This window comes from Glycine max, chromosome 14 (assembly GCF_000004515.6).
Source record: "Glycine max cultivar Williams 82 chromosome 14, Glycine_max_v4.0, whole genome shotgun sequence".
Lineage (NCBI taxonomy): Eukaryota > Viridiplantae > Streptophyta > Magnoliopsida > Fabales > Fabaceae > Glycine > Glycine max.
In genome coordinates, this window is record NC_038250.2 from 2296142 (window position 1) to 2316840 (window position 20699).

Genomic DNA, 20699 nt, shown 5'->3' on the forward strand with positions numbered 1-20699 from the left:
TATAATATAAAAGATTTCATTAACTATTCTACATTCTACTCTTCATATTAAACGTTCACACTAGAATTTACAAAGATTTTACTATGTGGTTGTACAAGCGAGGGAACTAGTGTCCAGAATCCATCATCTCATTTCACTGCGCACACACCTGAAAGTTGTGGCACAAACGCATCTGCCGACCAAGAACAAGAAGGCATTGTTTGCACAAGGAACAAAAAGGCAATCTTCTAACTGAATTTTTCACTGTCAGGATTTGTTCTCTATATAAGCTGAACGCAAGTTTAACTTTCACTGTTAGGATTTGTATTCAATATAAGCTTCTTTCAAAACTGAACATACAATCATCAACCTTCCGTTTGGACCATTATCGTGAGAAAGCAGGATCAGGTTTGGGGTGATCCAACTTGATGAACTTCCTATGCTTTAAAATAAGGCCCAGAGGTCTGGCGCCCATCGTAATTTAAAAGCTCTGCAAGGGATCCTTTTGGTCTCTTACCAAAACGCCTAGTACCTGTTGCTGGCTTGCCTAAAGTTGTTGCATTTACCATAGTGGTTAGTGTTTCCACACCTTCTAACATTGCTGGCACACCAATGCACCCATCACAAGACAGAATACAAGCTATAGCATGCACAGATGCCGCCATGATGGGAGGAAGTGTATTCCTTGGATTTGTTACCTAAAAATGTAAACCAATGTGTCAAGAATATCATAACAGGAATGACATGGATAAATCACAAAAGTGAAAAGTACAAGAAAAACTAAACAAGTAAAATTTGGTTATTTACTTTGTATAAAATTGCTGCTGATAATCTCTCTCTCAAGCAGTATAGCTGAGCAACATCAATTGCTGTTGAACAAAAATAAAGCCAACGGTCCATGATTACTTTAACCATATTATCAGGAGAAGACATCAACTTATCCTCACGGCCTCCACTGGACTCAGCATCAAACTCCATCACATCTTCACTTCCAGCTTCATCTTCACTGCCTCCTACATCATCCTCATCCCCTTCATCATTTTCTTCTGCTGGGGCAACAGCAATCTCTGTTGAAAGCAGCAAAAGTGGAAGTGGTCCAACAACTGTGCAGTTCCTTAGGTTCATACCCCCATCACCGCGAGTAATCTCATCATACACAATTAAAGTGTCATCTAATTTTTTCTTGAATGACAACTTAAAATTTATGGAATGATTGTGCAGGCGAACTTTATCTCCACTTGTTGTTTCAACAATAACCCTTTTTCCACTTTTATTTGTAAGAAACCTCCCAACCCTTGGATACAAACCTGCTACCAAAACTGCATTGAGCACACCAGGGTCATGTGTATTCACACTGTAACCTGAAACGTCTTCATGAATAAACCCAAGTCGAATTAGTTCTGCTTGGAGTTGCCTGCGCATGCCTGATAACATATTCATGGTGCTTGAAGACACAAAATACTGAGAACAAAACCGTGCTTCTAGACCCATTTTCTTTGCATTATTCCAGCATTCAAATGCAGCCAATATGGCAAACTGATCACTACAACCCCCATATAAAGAAGCAAGCTCATATTTGGCAGCTGAAGCTCTCTTCTTTTCTTCAGGTAACATTGGAAGTGTAAATGGATCTCTATAATCAGATGCACATGCAAGAGTTAAAGCTGGATCAAGGCAGTTCATCAATATAGCAAAAAAAAGCATCCTGCATATTAATGGGTGAACAGGAAGAGAACCAAGCTTCTCCCCTAGTTGGGTGAGTTTTTCATCATTTGACAATGCCCCGATATCTTGAAGAACTATAATTGCATTGCGTATGGACTCAAAAACTGGAGGATCTAATGTCTTGCATAGAAATTCTTCTACTTTGCAACTTGGATCAAGCAACTTTACCTGTCACAAGAGAGAGAGTAAGAACCAAATCTAACATGAGGGGAAAATTATTGTCTTGTTTCATTATCATATCGAATCAGTCCATTGAAACCCTGCTTGTAACCCCCCCCCCCAGGACCTTTGCTCTTCCCAAAACCTGACAAGAAAGGTGTTTCCTTTGCACAAACCAATAATCAACCACATTACACAGCATCGTGCAAATTAGATCATGAAAAAAATTTAAGTTTGAATATAGCATTGCAAAGTTACTAACTTTTGCCATTTTCTAACTTTTAATACACTCTAATGAGATACCAGAGAACTTTTTTACCATTGAGTATAAAAAAACAACCAAGATTCTGAGTCACCAATCAAGGAAGATTGAATACCTGCAGACAAAGCTCCTCAATAGGCATTCTCCTAATTTCCGGAATCTGAAAATCTGGCAAGGAAACTGCTCGAGTTCTTGAATATAGATGATAGCATATTCCAGGTTGACAACGGCCAGCACGTCCCTCTCGCTGCTTAGCACTTGCTTTTGAAATCCAAGATGACTGAAGAGTTGACACATTGTTATAAGCATCGTAGCTTTTTTCCTTCATTCGTCCAGTGTCTATGACATACACTATATCATCGATGGTGATGGCTGTTTCAGCAATATTGGTTGATAGTACAATTTTGCGACAACCATGAGGTGGGCGCCTAAAAACCTTCTTTTGTTCCATGCTTGGAACCATTGAATGCAGAGATATGAGCATAAACATTGAGGAATTCTTGAAAAAGGATGATGCAAGCAATCTCTCACGCGTTCTATTTATATCATCCCAGCCTGGAAGAAAAACAAGGATCCCTCCATCTGTTGAATCAATACATATTTTTCTTATCAGCTGCTCTATCAAAACATCATCAACAAGTTCTGGGTTGACTGTTGCCAGGTATTTATCAAGTAACTTCTTCTCTTCCATGGAGTTGGAAAAATCACTATCCATGTGCTTCTTCAATATTTCGGCTGCTTCTGGTTGGTTTTCCCTTTCAGCGATCTCCAATGCAGCCATTCCATCTTTGGCCCTTAAACAGAAATCTGCCCCACAAGATAACAGCATGCACATATCACCCACTCTACCTTTTCCAGCAAACACCATTAACGGAGTAAGACCAGTTAAAGAATGTTGGTAATTAAATAGTTCTGGGGTTCCTTCCGAAGAAACCAATTCTAACAGCAGGTCCCACTCATCATTAGACCAGGCCAAATTAATAGCTTCATCAATGGAAAGCTTCTCTTCTTCACTTAGCTCACAAGTGTTTTTTGGAATACTACATGTGGTACTATCAAGATGATTATCATGCCGGGATTTTACAATAGAAAGAACATCCTCCAAATAGAAAGTTTTGACCTGAAGAAAGGTTGGATAGACAATTGTAGTAAGAAACATTTGACAAAGTATTAGCTAATTTACAATCTACGACTATATAGGTACCGGATAAGTGAAGCCCGGAACATGGATGATTGGGCAGCCCCCAAAATATTGAGAAAATCTAGCAGCATCAATGGTAGCACTCATTAATATCTGTAATATTAGAGCACCAGAAGGTTAAAAACGGGAAATAACATAATTATAAATTAAATAAGCACTAGACAGGAGGCAGAGAATGAGAGGAGACAGAAATAGAGACAAAAAGATATAAATGTAATAAGTTTGAACTGACCAGACGTAGGTGAGGATATAAAGGGAGCATGTCTCTGCATATAAGTTACCAAGAATCAGAGATATTAGTCCAAAAACCAGACAAACCTCTTATGCAAGTAATTTTATGTATAATCTTTCTTCTTTGGGAGGGAGGATTAAATATAACAGGAAGTTATTGCCAGATACTTGTGGCTAAAAAAAAGGCATTTGCACTCATCAAGGAACGACTCAACTCTACCCAAAAAGCTTATGCTATTAGGTGCAAAACATTTTGAACAAGCTTATGCAAGAAGCATTTATACATTTGTATTTAACTATACCACACAAGAGAGTAAAGGCCAATAGGTTCCTTTCAATGGTATACCTGATGATTGCCAACATGAAGTCTGAGTATCGATCCCTTTCATGAATTTCATCCTGAACAAAAAATGAATGTCACCTTAGTTTGCAATGCATAGTTTCCAAGGAAAGGATGCACAAGATATGCTTTGCAGTGCCAAGGCATACTTTCCAAGGAAAGTATATGCAGGAAATGCCTCATATGCCAAGATTCATGAAGAGGGAATATATGAAGACATTTGAATTCACTTCTCACTCATCACAACGAAGTCTCTAAGATAATAACCTATAAGAAAGTTTCAAAGTACACTTCCCCTCAAAGTATTACAAATACCCATTGCAGGAGATACCCATCTGAAAACCAATTATTATTTTCTGTTTTCACAGCTTCCTATACAAACTTTTGAAAATAGGAAACAAAGTAAAACAAGTGCCATTTTTGTAATTAAAAGTAAAAACAAAAAATATTTTCTGAAACCAAACAGCTCCAAATTTTACAACAATTTCAAAAAATAATGTCTTGGATTTGAACACATTTTCCAAGTCAATTTGAATTTTCAATTAACCAATTTATCTGAGAACTTACCAGTCATACCTAATAACCAGTTTTTTAACCATCCAAATGACTCAAAAAAATAAGGTATAGAAGAAGTATTTACCAAAGATTAAGTACCATAGTTTATGCTCTAGCTAAAGATAAAAAATAATTTACAAGTACCATAATTATGTGAGTGATGCCAGAAATCTCATCCTTCACACGCCCTGTCTTTGACGAATGAGAACCTTTGGAAACCAGCACCCTTAATACCACTCCAGTAGTACATAGCACAATTGATGATTGCCTTCCACCTCTGCTTTCTAACCGTATCTGGATTTTTTGTTTAAAATGTAAGCCACACAATTATATGTTCATGAGATGTAAACCACTAGGAAAACTAGCAATGTGCTCCAATAAGAAGCAAGGAAACCAGTGCTTCGGAAGGGACTGGCATAATCAACATAGGATATTGAATGTTGAAGGGCAAAAAGTCATAATTCTATGTAAGAAAAAAAGTGATATGGGAAAATAGAAAAGATATTTGTAGATTGAAGCAATGACAGGAGAAAAATCAAGCTTCTTCGTTACTAATGACATCTTATAGATTTCCTCCTCAGTATCAATAAAAACATGGTGTGTTGTGAGAGTGTAACATACGAATGCAAAAAACTAGTCTGATTATGATGACAATGCTCAATGTTCAAATAAATATTTCTATACAAAATAAATCCAAATAAAGGATCAGAGTACCATTACTACACCAAAGATACATAAACAAAATTACCTTATATCCCACGTTTTCTCCAATAGTCTCTCCTCTCTCACTAGCGATTCTCTCGGAAACTAAACATAGAAACGGCAGAAGGAAACAAATTTTTCAATTAAAACTAACAAAGGAACATTGAAAGAAACACATTTCAATTAAGACTAAAAAAGGAACATTGAAATTTAAGTCCGAAAGAGTTACACACCTGAAGTTGCTGAGATCCGCCGAGGCTGAGTGCAAACTATTTTACATACCTCTCCCTTACCCCACATATGATCCAAAATAAATTGTGGGACCTGAATCATGTTTAATATAAAGTTAAGCAGGACAATAAAAAAAAGAGAAAGATAAATGTTTTGCATAGCATAGAAAGATTACTTAAAGACCTTGGTCCATATACAATGATGGAAGTACAGATGGGTGAAACCCAAAATCACAAAGCATCAAAAAATTATCAGCGTCCACAATTATCAAAGCTTGAGCCAATTATTTTATATTAAGGGTAAAAAGGGCAAGTGCATTAATACAAAAATTAAATACGGGTGCAGAGTCATATCACCAGCATACATACTAAATGGATCAATTATAAAAATATCAACATACAACCAAAAAATGATAATCTTGAAACAGTCACAAACAAATTATATGTAAATGTAGTTGTACCATAATAAAGACAAAACAAAGAATTAGTAACCTGCGTAGTCTTTCCACAACCAGTCTCACCAGATATGAGAACAACCTGCATTGAAACACGTGAAAGGAATATTAAGACAGACCAAAACACATGCAAAAATTTAATCTGCAAATTCAATTTAATTTTCATGTTGAAATGCAGTAAAACTAAAATCTTACTCAACTATGTTATTTGATATATTAAGCATGTCAATGTGAATCATATAAGTTTAATTATAGTGCAACCATCAGCACCCAAGCTACCAAGTAGATGCATATCCAAAGGCAATTTTAAATTAACCTGGTGAGATTCAACAGTGGATGTAATTGAATCCTTGAAAGACGCAATTGGAAGCTTAGATCTCCCTTCATTGATCTGCGAGAATGGAAATCAGACAAATAATTCAATAACAAGATTATTCTTTTGCAAATTCTATATATATGGCAGAAGAGGAATAATAAGAAAACATCATTCTGATGTGTAGCAGGATTAACAAATTGCTTTCATTCTTTGTACAGACAAATGATTTGCCATGCACACAGAAAACAAGCACTACATGTCGCTATCCAAGATTGATAACTATGGATCTTCATGAGAAACATTTATAGGCAATGAATGAAATTCTATAGTATTGAAAGAATAGTTCAGGAGTGGCCTATTAATCATACAAGTGGAAAAGTTGTCCATGGAGGTGTGCACAAATGCAGATTCCGTAGGATCCACTATTAATAAAAAAAAAGGTCCACCTCATGGTATCGCATGTTCTTGGATGGTAATTTGGTCACATGAAGAAGCAAAAAAGCAAAATATAGTTGCAAGGTTGAGTGCAGGGGCAAAATTCTGAGCTATGGACAAAGGGTTTGTGAGTTATTATTGTTGAAATTGTACTTGATGAACTCCAAATAAAATATGAAACTCCAATGAAGTCATTTTGTGACAATAAGTCAGCCATTAGCATGGGACACAACCTAATTTGTTCGTCTATATATATATACTAGCCATTGCACCATTTTATTGCTAGTGAAATAATATTCAGTTCCCTTATTTTGAAGTAAATTCTAACCAACAAAATTCAAATATATAGGTTCACCAACAAAACTCATACATGTAGGTTTCTGAAGTTGAAAGGAGAGCGAAAGAAAGAGGACCTGTTTCAAGTTAGAGACATTGTTCATTCTAGAAGCAAGAGCTTCCAATCTCCTAGCAATTTCAGCTTTGGTCATAGAGGGCCGGCTGAAAATATCACCCGGCCTCTGTTTTGTTCCGTCAGTAGTAGTGTCTTCACTATTTTCTCCAACCATCTCCCACAAGTTTCCCTCACCGGGTGGATGATGAGCAAACAAATCACCCAACACCCACTTTGCCTCTCCAGAAAATGTGAAAGGAGGAAGACTTCCAAACTCGTTATCCGTGTCAACCTTCTTTTTCATTTTTTGAACACACACTCTCCTTTCCTTCCCTAGCCTACACAAAACACGCGTCCAATATCAACAATAACACAAATCTAAAGCATTCATTCCATCACCAACTATTTCATTTAAGAATTTTGACAGTAATAATTCTTACAGATTTAACTAAAAGTGGCAAATTTACATGTGCTGCCCTTAACACTCACCCATAACTTTTAGATCTAAATCCCATTTTGAGGGCCATTTGATGCACCAAAGCACGCTCTTGGTTGGACAAACCAGCATCAAACTTGTACACTGCAGAAAATAAATAAATAAATAATCAAAACCCAGATTTCACGAATGGATATAGTTATGCAAAAATCATAATCCTTCCGACGAGAAAGTTGTGTTTTTTGTGCATGAAACGGTGAAGAAAAAAGGAAAAAAAAAATACCTTCATCATTGGAAGCTCGGAATTGTTCTAGAATCTGGGAAATGCAAATCCTGGTGACTTCATCAACGTTGGGGTTTTGACGGAAAAGTGGCTCTCCTTTCTTCTTCCCTGTTTTGTTCGTCTTCGTCGTCGTTTCCATTGAATTGAACAAATCCCCAGTGGGTAACTTGATGCAACAAGCGCAGCTGCAGCTACTACTATTGTATTTTTGTCTTTGCTCTGTTAAATGTTAAATTTTTAAACCTTATAAGGCTTTGCATTGCATCCAGGTGAATGCATAAGATTATCGAAAATAAATTAACTCCTTAGATTAATATTAATGTTTAATTTACTAACCAATAATTCGTTAGTCGATTTCGAGTTATATGTATAGAAAAAATATAAAATGTAATTAAAATGAAAGAACTTTACTAGATATGATCAAATTAATTTTTTTTATGAAAATTAATCATTAATAAAACAATAGATAATACGTGGCAATATGGTTAAAAAAAATTAACCAGAATCAACATTTAACTTTGGAAGAAAAAAACTAAAAACCATGCGTCATCCAAACAAAAAGTTATGCCCTACCTGGTACTTGTGCTTTCCTTCCATCATCGTGTATATCGTATCTTTCTCCGCTGCTCCATTTTATCTGTTTTTGTTTTCCGTTTTAGGTAAATGCCTTTTTTTTCTTTCTGAAAGCTAGGTAAATACCTTCTTGTTTATATGTATTTATATAAAAAAAATATATATGTATTTGTTCTTTTTGCAACTATTTTAATTTTTTTGTTGGAAGAAAACTAGTAAAGTGTTTGAAAGACACTACTAATTTACTAAATATCTGATATTACGAAAAATAAATAAATTTAGTTGTTAACTTTAATGCATGCGGTTATTTTTTTCATTTTTTTTTAAGAATTTTGCTCTTTTCGCCTTAATTTTAAATTTGTAGTAGTATCACTTTTATATTTTCACTTAAAATAAGAAAAATAAATTCCTATAATATCCGAGATGCTTGTTATTTTTACTTAAAATACACGGGCTATTATTAGCATATGCTTTGCTTCTTCCTTTCCCTAGAGTATAATTTTCTATTTGTTGTTTCTTTTCGTTCGTTTACCAAAACAAATTGTTATAACATGTTCATGGAAAACTATAACCATCCCTAGTTCATTAAAATGCACAAAAATCTTTCAAAATTTCTCTTTTGAGGGGTCTGATGGTTTTTTTTTATTAATCATTTGTTTATTAAAGAAAAAAATTTTGATTAATCCAAAGTTTGATCGAATGATAAATAAAATATAATTAATAATTATTTTTGTCAAAAATAAAACTTGAATATTATCTAAATTATTCAACTTTAACTTTAATATATTAATCAGTTGATTAGGAGCCTAATAGTTTTAACCCTTGTGTGTTTGTATATATGCTTACATTTACATTTAAGTATCTAACATTCTAACTTTTCTAAAATAGACTCTTATGTAAAGTGTAAACGTAAGAGTATATCTACCTCCTTTTAAATTAAGGCAAATTGTTAATTAATATTTTAAGAATATTGATTAAAAAATTAAGAGTAGAAATTTTTTTTTGGACCACATAAATTTGCACTTTACATAATTTTGTTGTCTTTCCCCATCATTTTCACATTAAAAACTTTTTTTCCTTAATTATTAATACACTGGTTAACAAGACTTTTAAATTAATTATATTTATAATTTATTTTATTTTAAATCAACAATAGACGTGTATTTTTACATGTCATGTATTTTTTATGAGAATCAATCATATTTAAATAATAAATGTTTTTACTTTTTCACTTCACATGCTTATATTTGAATAATAAAATTGCTTTTACCTTTTCCCTTCATATGCTCATTTTAAATTAGTTAAATATATTTTCGAGCATGACCTAATAGTTACATTAGACAAACATTTACGCTTAGTCATTACTTGAGAATGTTTTTAGTTTTTTTTTTTAATAGAACTCCGCAAATCTAAAAATTATGTCAAGTTTCAAGTAATTGAAATTAATTTGAGTGGATTTGTTTAAGAAAATAAAATTCTTTCAATATTTCTTTTTCATTTATAATCAATCAAACTTAATCATTATAATAATTTGTATTTTCAATAATTACGAGAAATGAGAGTGAGAATAAAATCCTAACTCTAATATTAACAATGGGCAATTTGAGGCTAGGTATTTAGTATTTACAACCCCAAACGCAAACTTGAATCTCGGGAAACAGAGAACCCAAACTCAATCATATGGAGTTCTGTCTGTCAAAAACAATTGAGTTGAATTTATCCACCATCCAATGTCTAGAAATCCTCACCAAGGTATTCTAGCAAACCCTCGTATGGCAGCGACACTTGTTAAAACAAGACAAAGTCTCCCATCGCAGTTTGACATTAATGGAACACGGATTTATTATGAGATATATATATGAAAAGTCACATGCATGTTTGGCATGAATGGTCCACTTGAGATAATAGTAACGGTATTTACACAATTGCAATGATAAAAAAGAGAAATCAATTGGAATGAGTTTGTCATACTAAGTTCCCCCATTGCAGTAATGGATGCCATTGCTGTGAACATTTTGGTACTTGTTGTGCAGACAATTTAGGCCCCATACCCTAATTGTTCGGTCATCACTGGCTGAGGCTAACATGTGGGGGTTTGCTGGATTCCAGCTCACACAATTAACAGATCCTGAATGACCAGCCAATGCTTCTATTAGCTCCCCTGAGCTTCTGTGCCATATGTAAACCTACAAAGATACCGAATGCAAGTTTAATAATTCTCCAAATTTATCCAATAGAATTCACTATGATAAGAAGTTTGGTTAATAATGCCAATAACATTGCAGGAGTCCTACATGTTGTATTGTTTCATATCCAAAAGAAAGAAGCTTAAAGGCTGCAAAATTCTTATCAATCTAAGATACATCTTGTATCTATATTCCTCATGGAAAATCTACTAAACACCACAACTAGAAACTAGTAAATGTGGATTTTCTTTGGTGTTATAATCACAAAGTGATGGCCGAGAAGAATACAAAAGGGAACCCCAACAGATTTAAATACAGAGCATATCAAGCAGAATTCCAACTTTTATCAAGATAAATTAGAATAAATAATACAGAAGCCCGTCATTCTTGAACATTATAATAGTTGTAGTTGAATTCATTCAACTTATTTATAAAGATGTACAGTTTATCAATCAGAGAACAAAGCACCATTTCATGTGTCTTTTATGCCAATATTTTGATGACCCTCGATAGCCTGCATCAAGTGCATGTTGAACTTATTTTGAAGAAAAAGTAACTTATTTTAACAAATTATGGAGACAGCTTTTAAAAAATAAAAACATTTAACAGAGAGATACAAACATCAAGGCTTTCAATTTGTAAATTCTAAAAATTACACTTGATGAATATTTTCCCATTTTGATCAATGATGATCGAAGACTCATACCTGTGAATCCTCACTTCCACTAGCAATAAAAGCTTGCTTCAGGCCACCAAAGCAAGACCTGATAATAAACCGGGCGCGTTTATGACCTTTGTACTTGCCAACAAGCTTAGGATCACCTTCAATGTTCCATAGATGAATTTCTTGGTTCAAAAGATTAACCAACAAGAATTTGTTATCATTTGATAAAGAAAACGAGGTTATTGTTTCATACTCTTCAATAAATCTCTCATCCTTTGTTTCTCTATTGAATAACAGTACCACATTGGCTTTACAAATACTTAGAATCTCTTCCCCGTCATCTGTTATTTCCAAATCAGATATCTTAAGGGTTTTTTGTCCTTTCCAAGACTCCACTTCTTTCCCATCTAATTCCCACATGCAAATGCTCTTGTCACTTAAGCCACAAAGTATATATTTCCCACATGGAAACCATGAACAGGAGACTAGACCAGCACCGGCTTTTTCATAAATTTGGAGGCATTTGCCAGTAGAGACATCCCAACGCCTAATAGCCTCCTCCACTCCACATGTGAGGAGCTCCTGGTCATTAGGACTCCATGAAACAGAAGAAACAGGCTTCTGGTGACCAGATAATCTATGCTTTACAGACAGTCTTCCATTTATGCCAACCTATTTAAACAAAATTTAAAAAGTGAGACCTAATTTCATAGCATTAAGCCATATTTTATTAGTGCGTGAGTGTGTTAGAGAGCAATTCTTGTGTCTTGATCCATTGGGTGGGTGGGTGGGCATCAGAAGTAAAACATTACAACTAGGATTTGGATCGGCAGTATGATGACAGAATCAAAACACAAGCAATAAAAACACATTTATCAGTTCATATAAAAAATATGAAAGAGAACAGAAAAGACAAAATGTAAATTCTCAGATCAGTATCAAATATTACCTCCCAAATTATTGCAGTTTGATCTTTTGATGCTGAAGCTAAATATTTCCCATTATGCGAAAATTGTACAAACCAGACTTCGTCATCATGTGCTTCTAATATCTGTTGCAATATTAATAAGAAAATAACATCAGAATATGATATAGAAAGTAAAGGCAGGGTGATCGTTGTAAAGAAATAGCAAAAGAATGGATCAACAGAACTGAAGACAAGTTCTTTACCTTTTCTCATTTCCCCTCCCTTGAATCCAACTAATGATACATAAATCTCATTTACAAGAAAGGAAGTGCATTTTAACAATAATCACATGATATTCACATCCATTTCCAAGATGCCACAGTTTAGCATTCGCAAATCTAGTAAACATAACTTTATAATCAAGAAAAAGTAAATGCAAAAGAAAAGCTAATGAACAGAGTTCTAGTCTGCAATAGGCAAACAGAAAGGAGGAAGCTGCTTCCACTACCACTACTAATTAACAAGTCAACAATATCTATTAGACACATCATTTCTAACCTGTAATGTACTGGAAGGTATCTGATCTTTTCCACAATGATGATCTGAATATAATGACATCTCCTTATCCAATGAATTATGAAATGGGCATGCCTCTCGTTGCAAGATTAGGGCTTGTTCAACTAGATGCTCCAACCTCTTTTCAGGTATCATTACTGTAGGGGGAAGCAGTTTCTGCAATTCCTCCAGAAGCTTTGATCGAGACCTCACCCTTAGAATGTCTAGCCTAGAAGATGCTGAAACTAAGCAGGAAGAAAGTTCTCGAATTCTACTACTATTAATGCAAAGTGGAGCAATCTCTGTCCTCAAGGTCTTCAACGCTTCCATGACCTTTTCACCATTTAGAAGCTCAAAAAATTTCTGCTCCAATATTAAGAATGAGGCTGACCTGACCATACTTTCATCTGCCAGACCAATTTTATACAATGTGGCTACGCTGTCATCCCAATTTCCATCAAGTATTTGCTGCATAAACAGATTTACCCCAGGAGAGTGCAAAGGTATTCCAGACTCCTCCTCTAGATGTGCCCCACTCTTTCCGTAACCAAGAGAGTATAATGCCTTTGCAATTATCCTGACAAATTCTTCTTTCTTTATAACCCCTTTGGAACCAACATGTTCGTCCCCTTTGGATGGTAGGGGCCGAGCCATCAAGTCACTGGACAAGCCTCCAACAGGCTCTTTAGAAGAACCGTTAGACAAGCCAACTAATCCTTTAGAGGATAATTTCATTCGTTTCATGGATGGTTCTTCATCTTCCACACCTCCCATGAAAAGTGCCCCCTTAGCCCATATATAATTTCAGCAGCGAGAAAACAACACAAACAACCATACAACTAAGAAAATGCCTCAGAAAAACCAAAAGGGAAAAAAATGTCTGCATAGAAAAACACAAACAACAACAGTAAGTACAATAAAACCATGACCTGAAAAACAATCTAAAATAGAAAACAAATTCCTCAAATTGAATCAACAAATTAACATAAGCTTAGAAAATGGCAGTAGAGAAAACAAAACTGTCTGTATAGAAACTAACACAAACTTAATTAGCATAACAAATAACACAAGAAACAAATTGAAACAACAAATTAAAAAAAAATGTATGCATAGAGAACAGAAACAACAACAGTACGTACAATAAAACTGAGTCCTGACAAAAAGAAGCTAAAACAGCAAACAGATTCCTCAAATTGAAACAACAGCAACAACAATAAAAATAATAACAATAATGCAAGATGCAAGAATCCAAGCTTAGTTACTTGAAAGCACAATGTTTCTACCAAATTTATAATCATCTATCGAAACAAGAGAGATTGCGTGACGCCTAGCAGATAAAATTGCAAAATAAATAAATAATAATAATAAACAAATTAAATATGCATTTTCCGAGGAAACAAACAGATAAAATTGCAAGAGTAACAGAAATAAGATAAGATAGAACAATCGGAATCAGAAGTGGCAGATCCAATAAGTTGAGAAGAAGATAAAGACGGTGATGATCCATCCACCGACTTACCGAACAAGCAAAGCAACGATCGTGACCAAACTTTGAGATGCGATCGTCAGTTGAACACCGCCGATTCCTTCTTCTTCCTCCACACACTCTTCAGTTACCAACCAAAACCACATACGCTCTAAAATCCCAAACCTTCTCCTTTTCTGCTTGTGCTGCAAAGAATGACAACATATATTCGTAAAATATAATATAATACTATTTTTTTAAAATTATAACTATGAATATTTCTATTCATTTAGGATTTTTTTTTCCTATAGAGAATATATATATATAATATAAAATGATTTTATATCGATATTCAATTATTATGATAAATTTGTTTACTTGTATCATAATCATCACAAATATCATATAAACAATGATTTATTATTAAACAATAATATATAATTATTTTATATTGTGATACATGCCCATTCAACTCCTTTATTGTATTATATTACTAATTATTATATAATTTTATGTTGTTCCTAATGAATTTGACGGCCTTGAGTTCAAGTGAATGAAGAAAAAAAAATTGATTAGTGGAATATAATTAGCCAAATTTATCCTACAAAAATTAATAACTTATAAAATTGGCAAATAATTGGCACCAATACATTTTAGTTTTACACCCAGTTTCTACTGGATTTCTCTCCCTTTTTTTTGGTTTTTCTTTTTCTAGTCTTCTCTTTTATAACTTTCCCTTGTGTCTGGTGAAATGACAATCACTACCCTTAGCTAGATACAGTTTCTTTTGGTTTGGTAATTGGTATATGCCTTTCCTTCCTTGTTTCTTAAACCATCACGCGTTTGCCTTCTCGGTTCTCTTTTCTCACGCAACTAACTTCATTTCAGTATTATAGTAAGAGTAAAGTAAAGGATTATACCCTCTGCATTATTGTTTAATCACATTTTATTATATATGATATGTCTATCGTGGACATTTTATTATATATGGGTATCGTGGACATTTTAAATTATCGAGTCATGGTCGTGTCAGACATTTCCACTCACTCCAAATAACTAGTTATAATAAAAATGGATATTCTAAAGATTTATTAATTTACATTCACTTATTTTTGAAAAAAAAACTATCTTAATCTATAATATAGTGTATAACTCTATAATAACAATATTAATCAGCATAACCTCATTTGTTTTTTTTTTTTACACTTTTTTTACTCATTTTACCTCAATAGTTCATATAGACTCGGCTGCTGATAATTTACAAGAAAAATAACAAATACGCAGATAGGTTAGATGCAATACAAACAGTATGGTGGGATTCATTAACCAATGAAATTGATTTCTTTAAAGCACACATTTCATGAAATTGATTTATATAACTTTTATAAGGGGGAAAAATGTCAGATTAAATAAGTCAGTAGTTCTCAAGCATACATTTGTCAAATTAGGCCGAATTGGCTCAATTCTCTTCGGACTAAATTTAAGAACCTGACCCAGTCTTATTTATAGGCTGATAGATTGGGCCCATTTTGTCACGTTTTAAATTTCACTCACTTGTATTAAATTTAAAATTTTCGATAATTTTCTCTACTCTGTTGTTCCTTTATTTAAATTCCTTACACTTAGTGTGATCATTAATAAGAATCAAGGGATCTAGATTTTTTTTGTCTAGATTTATTCCACTAACAATTGTTATATTTAGATATATTTAATATTTTTCGATAAACAAATTTTATTGAGGCTACTTGATATATATATATATATATATATATATATATATATATATATATATATAGAGGAGTTTACAATAACGTATGTACTTAACCAACTCAGTTGGACTCAATATATATTTACTTTAATTATAGAATATAAATATTTTTCATTTTTTATGATAAATAAGTATAATCATAAAAACTTATGTATTAGATTTAAACTATCTTTCACCTCTCATCTCCGATTTTGTGGGGATAAATTATTTCCGATTTCTTGAGGATAATAATAATTTATCACTATTATTTCTTCTATTGTGAGGATAATAGACTATTGTTCCTCTATTTAAAATTTCCACACTTTATAGTTAACTGGAATGACAATAATTGAAATTAGTAACCCGAATTGTTATTGAATTTTAATTATTTTAATTTATTATATTTAGATATATTTAATATTCTTCTGTAAAACAAATTTATTAAATTTTATGGAGATCATTGATATGTTTACTTCTTTTTATTTTCAGGATAAGAGACTACAACTTTTATGGTTTGTAGTCTACGTTTAGCTATTGCCTTGTCTCGAAATTGGCTCAGTGGCTCCCAATAATCAAACCATTAGACCATACCGTAGACAGACTAATGATCAAACCTGGCTCCTATTAATCATGATATTGGAATGGTCAAATCACAATTTGACCCCACAGAATAATAACAGACAAAAACTTAAATGCAGTTCATTGGTATTTGAGTTTCACCATAGTAATCTACATTGATCTTTAATGCAGATTACTAAGTTTTGTCCTTATAAATTATCAATTTCTGTTTTGTCCTATGCAGTCCAGGGTTAGAAGACTCCATAGTTCTTTATGCTTATTTCTTTTCTTTGGTCTATTTCAATTAACTACGTTTCAAAATCAACATTTTACACTTTTTAATTTCCTTGAGATAATTGTTTCTCTTGAATAAAAATTTAAGCCTTGTTACGAAAATGCATACTCCTTGTAGCAGCTTAACGAAGGAGACATTAAGTATTCAGATACTTAATCCAACCAAGTCCCTTAAATTATGAAACTCGTGAAACCATAGATAGCACTGAAAGGTTGATTTACACATAGCATATATATATATAACCCGCTGTTGAAGTTTTTTAAGCAACACTGAAAGAACTTGCTGCGCTCTCCACAAATCTTCTTGCTCCCTTAAACCACCTCTTGTCTCCAGCTTGAGCCTTGCAAATGAACAGTTTTCCATCTTTTACAGTTGCTCTAATTATGTGGTGCTTGCCACCTTCATCTCCATCAGCAGTTCTTGTCAACACAGACAAAAAATAGTATGGCTTCCCGTCAATCACAGGTGTTGCAGTCTCTAAGATGTTAGCCGTGGCCACTGCATTTGGATCAAAACCACCCTGTGCAATTCCAGTTCAGAATTCAGTTAGGACATGCAATGATGATATTTGCCACATTCATTCGTGTTTGATCATCAATCACTTACCTCAGCTTGTGTTTCGCCGAAGAAGGCCTGTTTTCCTAGTAAATAATCCACCTGTAACGAAGAAACGCCAAATCTTGAATTTCAGCCAGAAAGTAGAAACTGGTGTCACTGTCTTCAAAAATTCATATATTACCATTTTTCTTTTTGAATGTATACTAAAAAAGTTAAAATTAGTGAGGGAATAATCTATATGCAATTGAAAAAGAAAATTGTCACTAAAACTTAGTGGTGCCAGAATTAGTGAGATAAACAATTTTTCTTTACTAAATTTGGTCATTATTTCAGTGATTTGGTGGGTACTTGAAACATAAAAACTGTACATTAATGGGGCTATATATAAGTGTTCCTTATTGATTAGAAAACAAACAGAAGTACTAGTGTAAAACAGGTTTACCTTAGAGAGGAACTCTTCGGGTGAACCATAGTCAGTGATGGACTTCTTATCAGTTGGAGTGATGGTGACAACCACGTTGGTGGTTGAGTCAAAGTTATCCTCATATCTAACAACCTGACCCGTGTACTCAACTTCTTTGCTTGGGTTCCACTTTGAGGGAATAGATAGTTTGAATCCATCTCCATTGTATGGCAGGAAATCTGTGTCTGTCTTTGGCTTTCCAAACACATTGGCTGCAAGCAAAACAAGCAAGTTGCTCAAATAAATCATGTCATCCGCATTATTAGAGGGATCAACTCCCACCTAACAACTTAAACCTTTGAGATAAGTTGATCCTTGACACGTTCGAGACTTTATGACCAAATGGTTATTTTAGAGTCTAATAATCTTTGCCAACTCCATTCTTTCAATTATAATTTCTGCACAAGGTTTGAGCGACCTTATTCTTCAAAATAGTCTAAGCATCTGAATTGATTTAGTTATCGACTTCTACCATCAAGAGCTATCTAAACTCCTACCCTCGATTGTATCCTATAATCAATATATTCTTTAGCATAGGCCACAGGTATCTACTGGCAGAAGGCAATCTTGTTCGATTCGAGTAAGAAGACTATTATCGGCAGTAAAGCTTTCCTTTAGCATATTCAACTCAACTGCACTGCACACCTAGACCTCGAACTTTAGATCACTAATTAAGCAGGAAAAACCCCTTACTAATTGATCCATGTGATTGGTGGTTTATGATCACTCATCGTGTAGTAAAGAGTGGACAATTCACAAAAATCACTAAATCAAAAGTAGATTATGGTAACACTTTAGTTATGTGCATGTTAGAATTCAGTTCAAAGCAAAGCAAAGCAATTTGCAGCTAGCCATTTGGGTGGTCAATGATTTTTCATGGCACCAAAAAATAACATATTTTTCCTGAAGCACGGCATGATCTTTGCAAGCAGTGGACAGTATAAAAAATTATAATCATGCAAATGAGCATTTCATCTTCAAAAGCCAAAGACTAATGAGCTGTTATCATCATTAGAGTTTAATATTGCATGATCATAAAAAGAGAGATAGTGAAATACCAGCTTCACCATAGGCTGCATCAGCAGGTTGGACTTTGGAGCCAACAGCAGCAGCACCAATGAGCACAGTTAGAGCTAAACGGCGAGAGATTGGGCTGACATCAATATCCTCTTGTGGTGTTTGTTGTTTCTGTGCCTTGCAAACAAGCTGGTTAGGCTTGGTGCTAACCAAGATGCGTAGTGATGGGGATCTGGCACTGGCAGGGGTGGTAAGAGCATGGTGGTGCAAGAAACATTGGGTAGAAGCCATTCTGCTCTGTGTCTGCGATCTCTTTCTCTCACTCACTTTCCTCAGACTATGGTAGGAACTTGTTGGAGTTTAGTTTCAATGTGTGTTATGTGGCAACGAGGATATTGGAAGAGGATGATTGGGAAAATTGGATTAGATTGTCGATGTGGGATAAGGTAATTGAGGCTCTCATTGGTGCCACGTCGTATCACGTATTCTCATCTGCCTCATGCCATACCCATTTTGGGACAAGACACTGTCATATTCATTACTTTGTGTTATATATGGTCTTGTATCTGTTCAAGTACTTGTTTTTAATATTTTTGTTCAAAATTAAAGACTAACTTCCAAAACAAAATAGACCAACTTCCAATCGCTTTGTGCTTTAGATATTATTAGGTCGAAGAGCATAGCTACAGATTCTAATAGTATTTTTTTTTTCAATTCCACGTTCTATTATTTGTTTTAAAGTTATTAAAAACTATAAAGCAAATTATACGGATTCTCCTATTCTTGCTCTTATTACCCTCAATATCATTTCATTTTTATTTTTTTATATTACTTTGAGTTCCTCCAAAGAGATCGACTTAACGATTTACGCGTGAGAGGGGAGGTTTATATAACGAAAACTTAAAAAATTAAAGGATTTTATGTGGGGTTCAAAAATAAATGAATATCAGGTTAGGTATAATAAGGACAAGTCTCGAGAGGAATACGTGAAATTCATTTTCAATTATAAAATCCCTTATTAAATCAAAAGTAAAATTCATCAAAATTTATTATTTCTCTTAAATTTCAATTAATAATAAAGAATGTCATAAAAAGTGTATTAGAAAATATATTATTAATATTTCTTTAAGTTTAATTATCTTTTTAGTTCTAATTTTATAAATTGTCTTTCTTATTTTTTTCATGAATTTGATCTAATTATGTCGGATGACTATGACGTTGGAGTAAAATATTTAACAATTTTATTAATTAAATTATTTTTTTTCAACAAATACATTTTTTCACTTATAATGATCAAATTTGATATATTATTTAAAGAAATTAAATCTATTATCGATTAAACTAATAATTTATTGATTGATTTAATTATTTTACTTGTGTAATATTAATTTCTTTGTTAGCTTAAAATATAAATATTTAATGGGCGTGTTGACGTAGGCATGCCATAGAATATCGTGCTAGTATGAATGTGCCGCTAGGACGTGTAATATAATGTCACATTGATATTGTTGTTAAATATATTAGATATTAATAGATAAATAAAAATAAAACAATTGAAATAATAAAGGAATAATTTGTGGAAATAAAAATCAGAAATTCATAATACAAAATTAAAAAATAGATAAACTAAAAATATAATAAAACCTAAATTTTAACTAATATAAGCTCTAATACGGCTAAAGACTATAACCATATAGTGTGGAAATTGTTAATTAGCTCTTCTTCAGTTCTGTAATCAACTCGATCCTTAAAATATTTTTTGCTTTACTCAAGTAGTCAATTTGGTGCAATTCATTGCTGTTAATGTTTACAATCATAAATACTAGCTTATCTGGAACAATATTTCCAATATAAAGTTACAATCAAGGAATTAATGGGATAAAACTCTAGATCATGAATTCATTTAAGCCCAAAGTGGTAGGCGTCAAAGCTATCATTTGTAGAACCCACGAAAATAAATTTTTTTTAAAAAACTTAATGAATCAATTGATCAAACATTAGAGATGCTCAT

At 33.4% G+C, this 20699-nt stretch overlaps 3 protein-coding genes across 3 annotated transcripts; all 3 read right to left on the minus strand.

Moving 5' to 3' along the window:
* Positions 1 to 19: 19 nt before the first annotated feature.
* Positions 20 to 8290, minus strand: LOC100810272 (DExH-box ATP-dependent RNA helicase DExH6). Its single transcript, XM_014767022.3, has 15 exons — positions 8274 to 8290; positions 7701 to 7919; positions 7471 to 7561; positions 7004 to 7319; positions 6156 to 6230; positions 5877 to 5921; positions 5388 to 5478; positions 5201 to 5259; positions 4597 to 4746; positions 3904 to 3956; positions 3559 to 3592; positions 3330 to 3419; positions 2241 to 3245; positions 787 to 1872; positions 20 to 677 (listed from the first exon to the last, which is right to left on the minus strand). The coding sequence occupies exons 2-15, from the start codon at positions 7837 to 7839 to the stop codon at positions 417 to 419; spliced, it is 3495 nt and encodes a 1164-aa protein (XP_014622508.2). The 5' UTR covers positions 7840 to 7919; positions 8274 to 8290; the 3' UTR covers positions 20 to 416.
* A 1860-nt stretch (positions 8291 to 10150) lies between these two features.
* LOC100780502 (WD repeat-containing protein 26 homolog) lies at positions 10151 to 14256 on the minus strand. Its single transcript, XM_003545263.4, has 5 exons — positions 14105 to 14256; positions 12589 to 13465; positions 12073 to 12174; positions 11166 to 11795; positions 10151 to 10459 (listed from the first exon to the last, which is right to left on the minus strand). The coding sequence occupies exons 2-5, from the start codon at positions 13357 to 13359 to the stop codon at positions 10244 to 10246; spliced, it is 1719 nt and encodes a 572-aa protein (XP_003545311.1). The 5' UTR covers positions 13360 to 13465; positions 14105 to 14256; the 3' UTR covers positions 10151 to 10243.
* Positions 14257 to 16825: 2569 nt separating this feature from the next.
* On the minus strand, positions 16826 to 19204 carry LOC100784806 (oxygen-evolving enhancer protein 2, chloroplastic). The gene is made up of 4 exons (XM_003545268.5): positions 18730 to 19204; positions 17651 to 17883; positions 17257 to 17307; positions 16826 to 17170 (listed from the first exon to the last, which is right to left on the minus strand). Exons 1-4 carry the CDS (start codon positions 18977 to 18979, stop codon positions 16910 to 16912), a joined length of 795 nt encoding a protein of 264 aa, XP_003545316.1. The 5' UTR covers positions 18980 to 19204; the 3' UTR covers positions 16826 to 16909.
* Between the last annotated feature and the right edge of the window lie 1495 nt (positions 19205 to 20699).

Bases quoted from the DNA above. Each gene is read 5' to 3' on its own strand.
- LOC100784806 (XM_003545268.5), bottom strand. From the start codon at position 18,979: ATGGCTTCTACCCAATGTTTCTTGCACCACCATGCTCTTACCACCCCT. The intron at 17,884-18,729 runs GTATTTCACTAT...TTTTGCTTGCAG, and splicing joins TGCAGCCTATGGTGAAGCTG to CCAATGTGTTTGGAAAGCCA. The intron at 17,171-17,256 runs GTAAGTGATTGA...GGAATTGCACAG, and splicing joins TCGGCGAAACACAAGCTGAG to GGTGGTTTTGATCCAAATGC.
- LOC100780502 (XM_003545263.4), bottom strand. From the start codon at position 13,359: ATGGGAGGTGTGGAAGATGAAGAACCATCCATGAAACGAATGAAATTA. The intron at 12,175-12,588 runs GTTAGAAATGAT...ATATTGCAACAG, and splicing joins TACCTTCCAGTACATTACAG to ATATTAGAAGCACATGATGA. The intron at 10,460-11,165 runs GTATGAGTCTTC...GTATCTTTGTAG, and splicing joins GTGGAAGTGAGGATTCACAG to GTTTACATATGGCACAGAAG.
- LOC100810272 (XM_014767022.3), bottom strand. From the start codon at position 7,839: ATGGAAACGACGACGAAGACGAACAAAACAGGGAAGAAGAAAGGAGAG. The intron at 3,957-4,596 runs GTACTTGTAAAT...TTTTTTGTTCAG, and splicing joins GCATCACTCACATAATTATG to GATGAAATTCATGAAAGGGA. The intron at 678-786 runs GTAAATAACCAA...TTACATTTTTAG, and splicing joins CAGCAGCAATTTTATACAAA to GTAACAAATCCAAGGAATAC.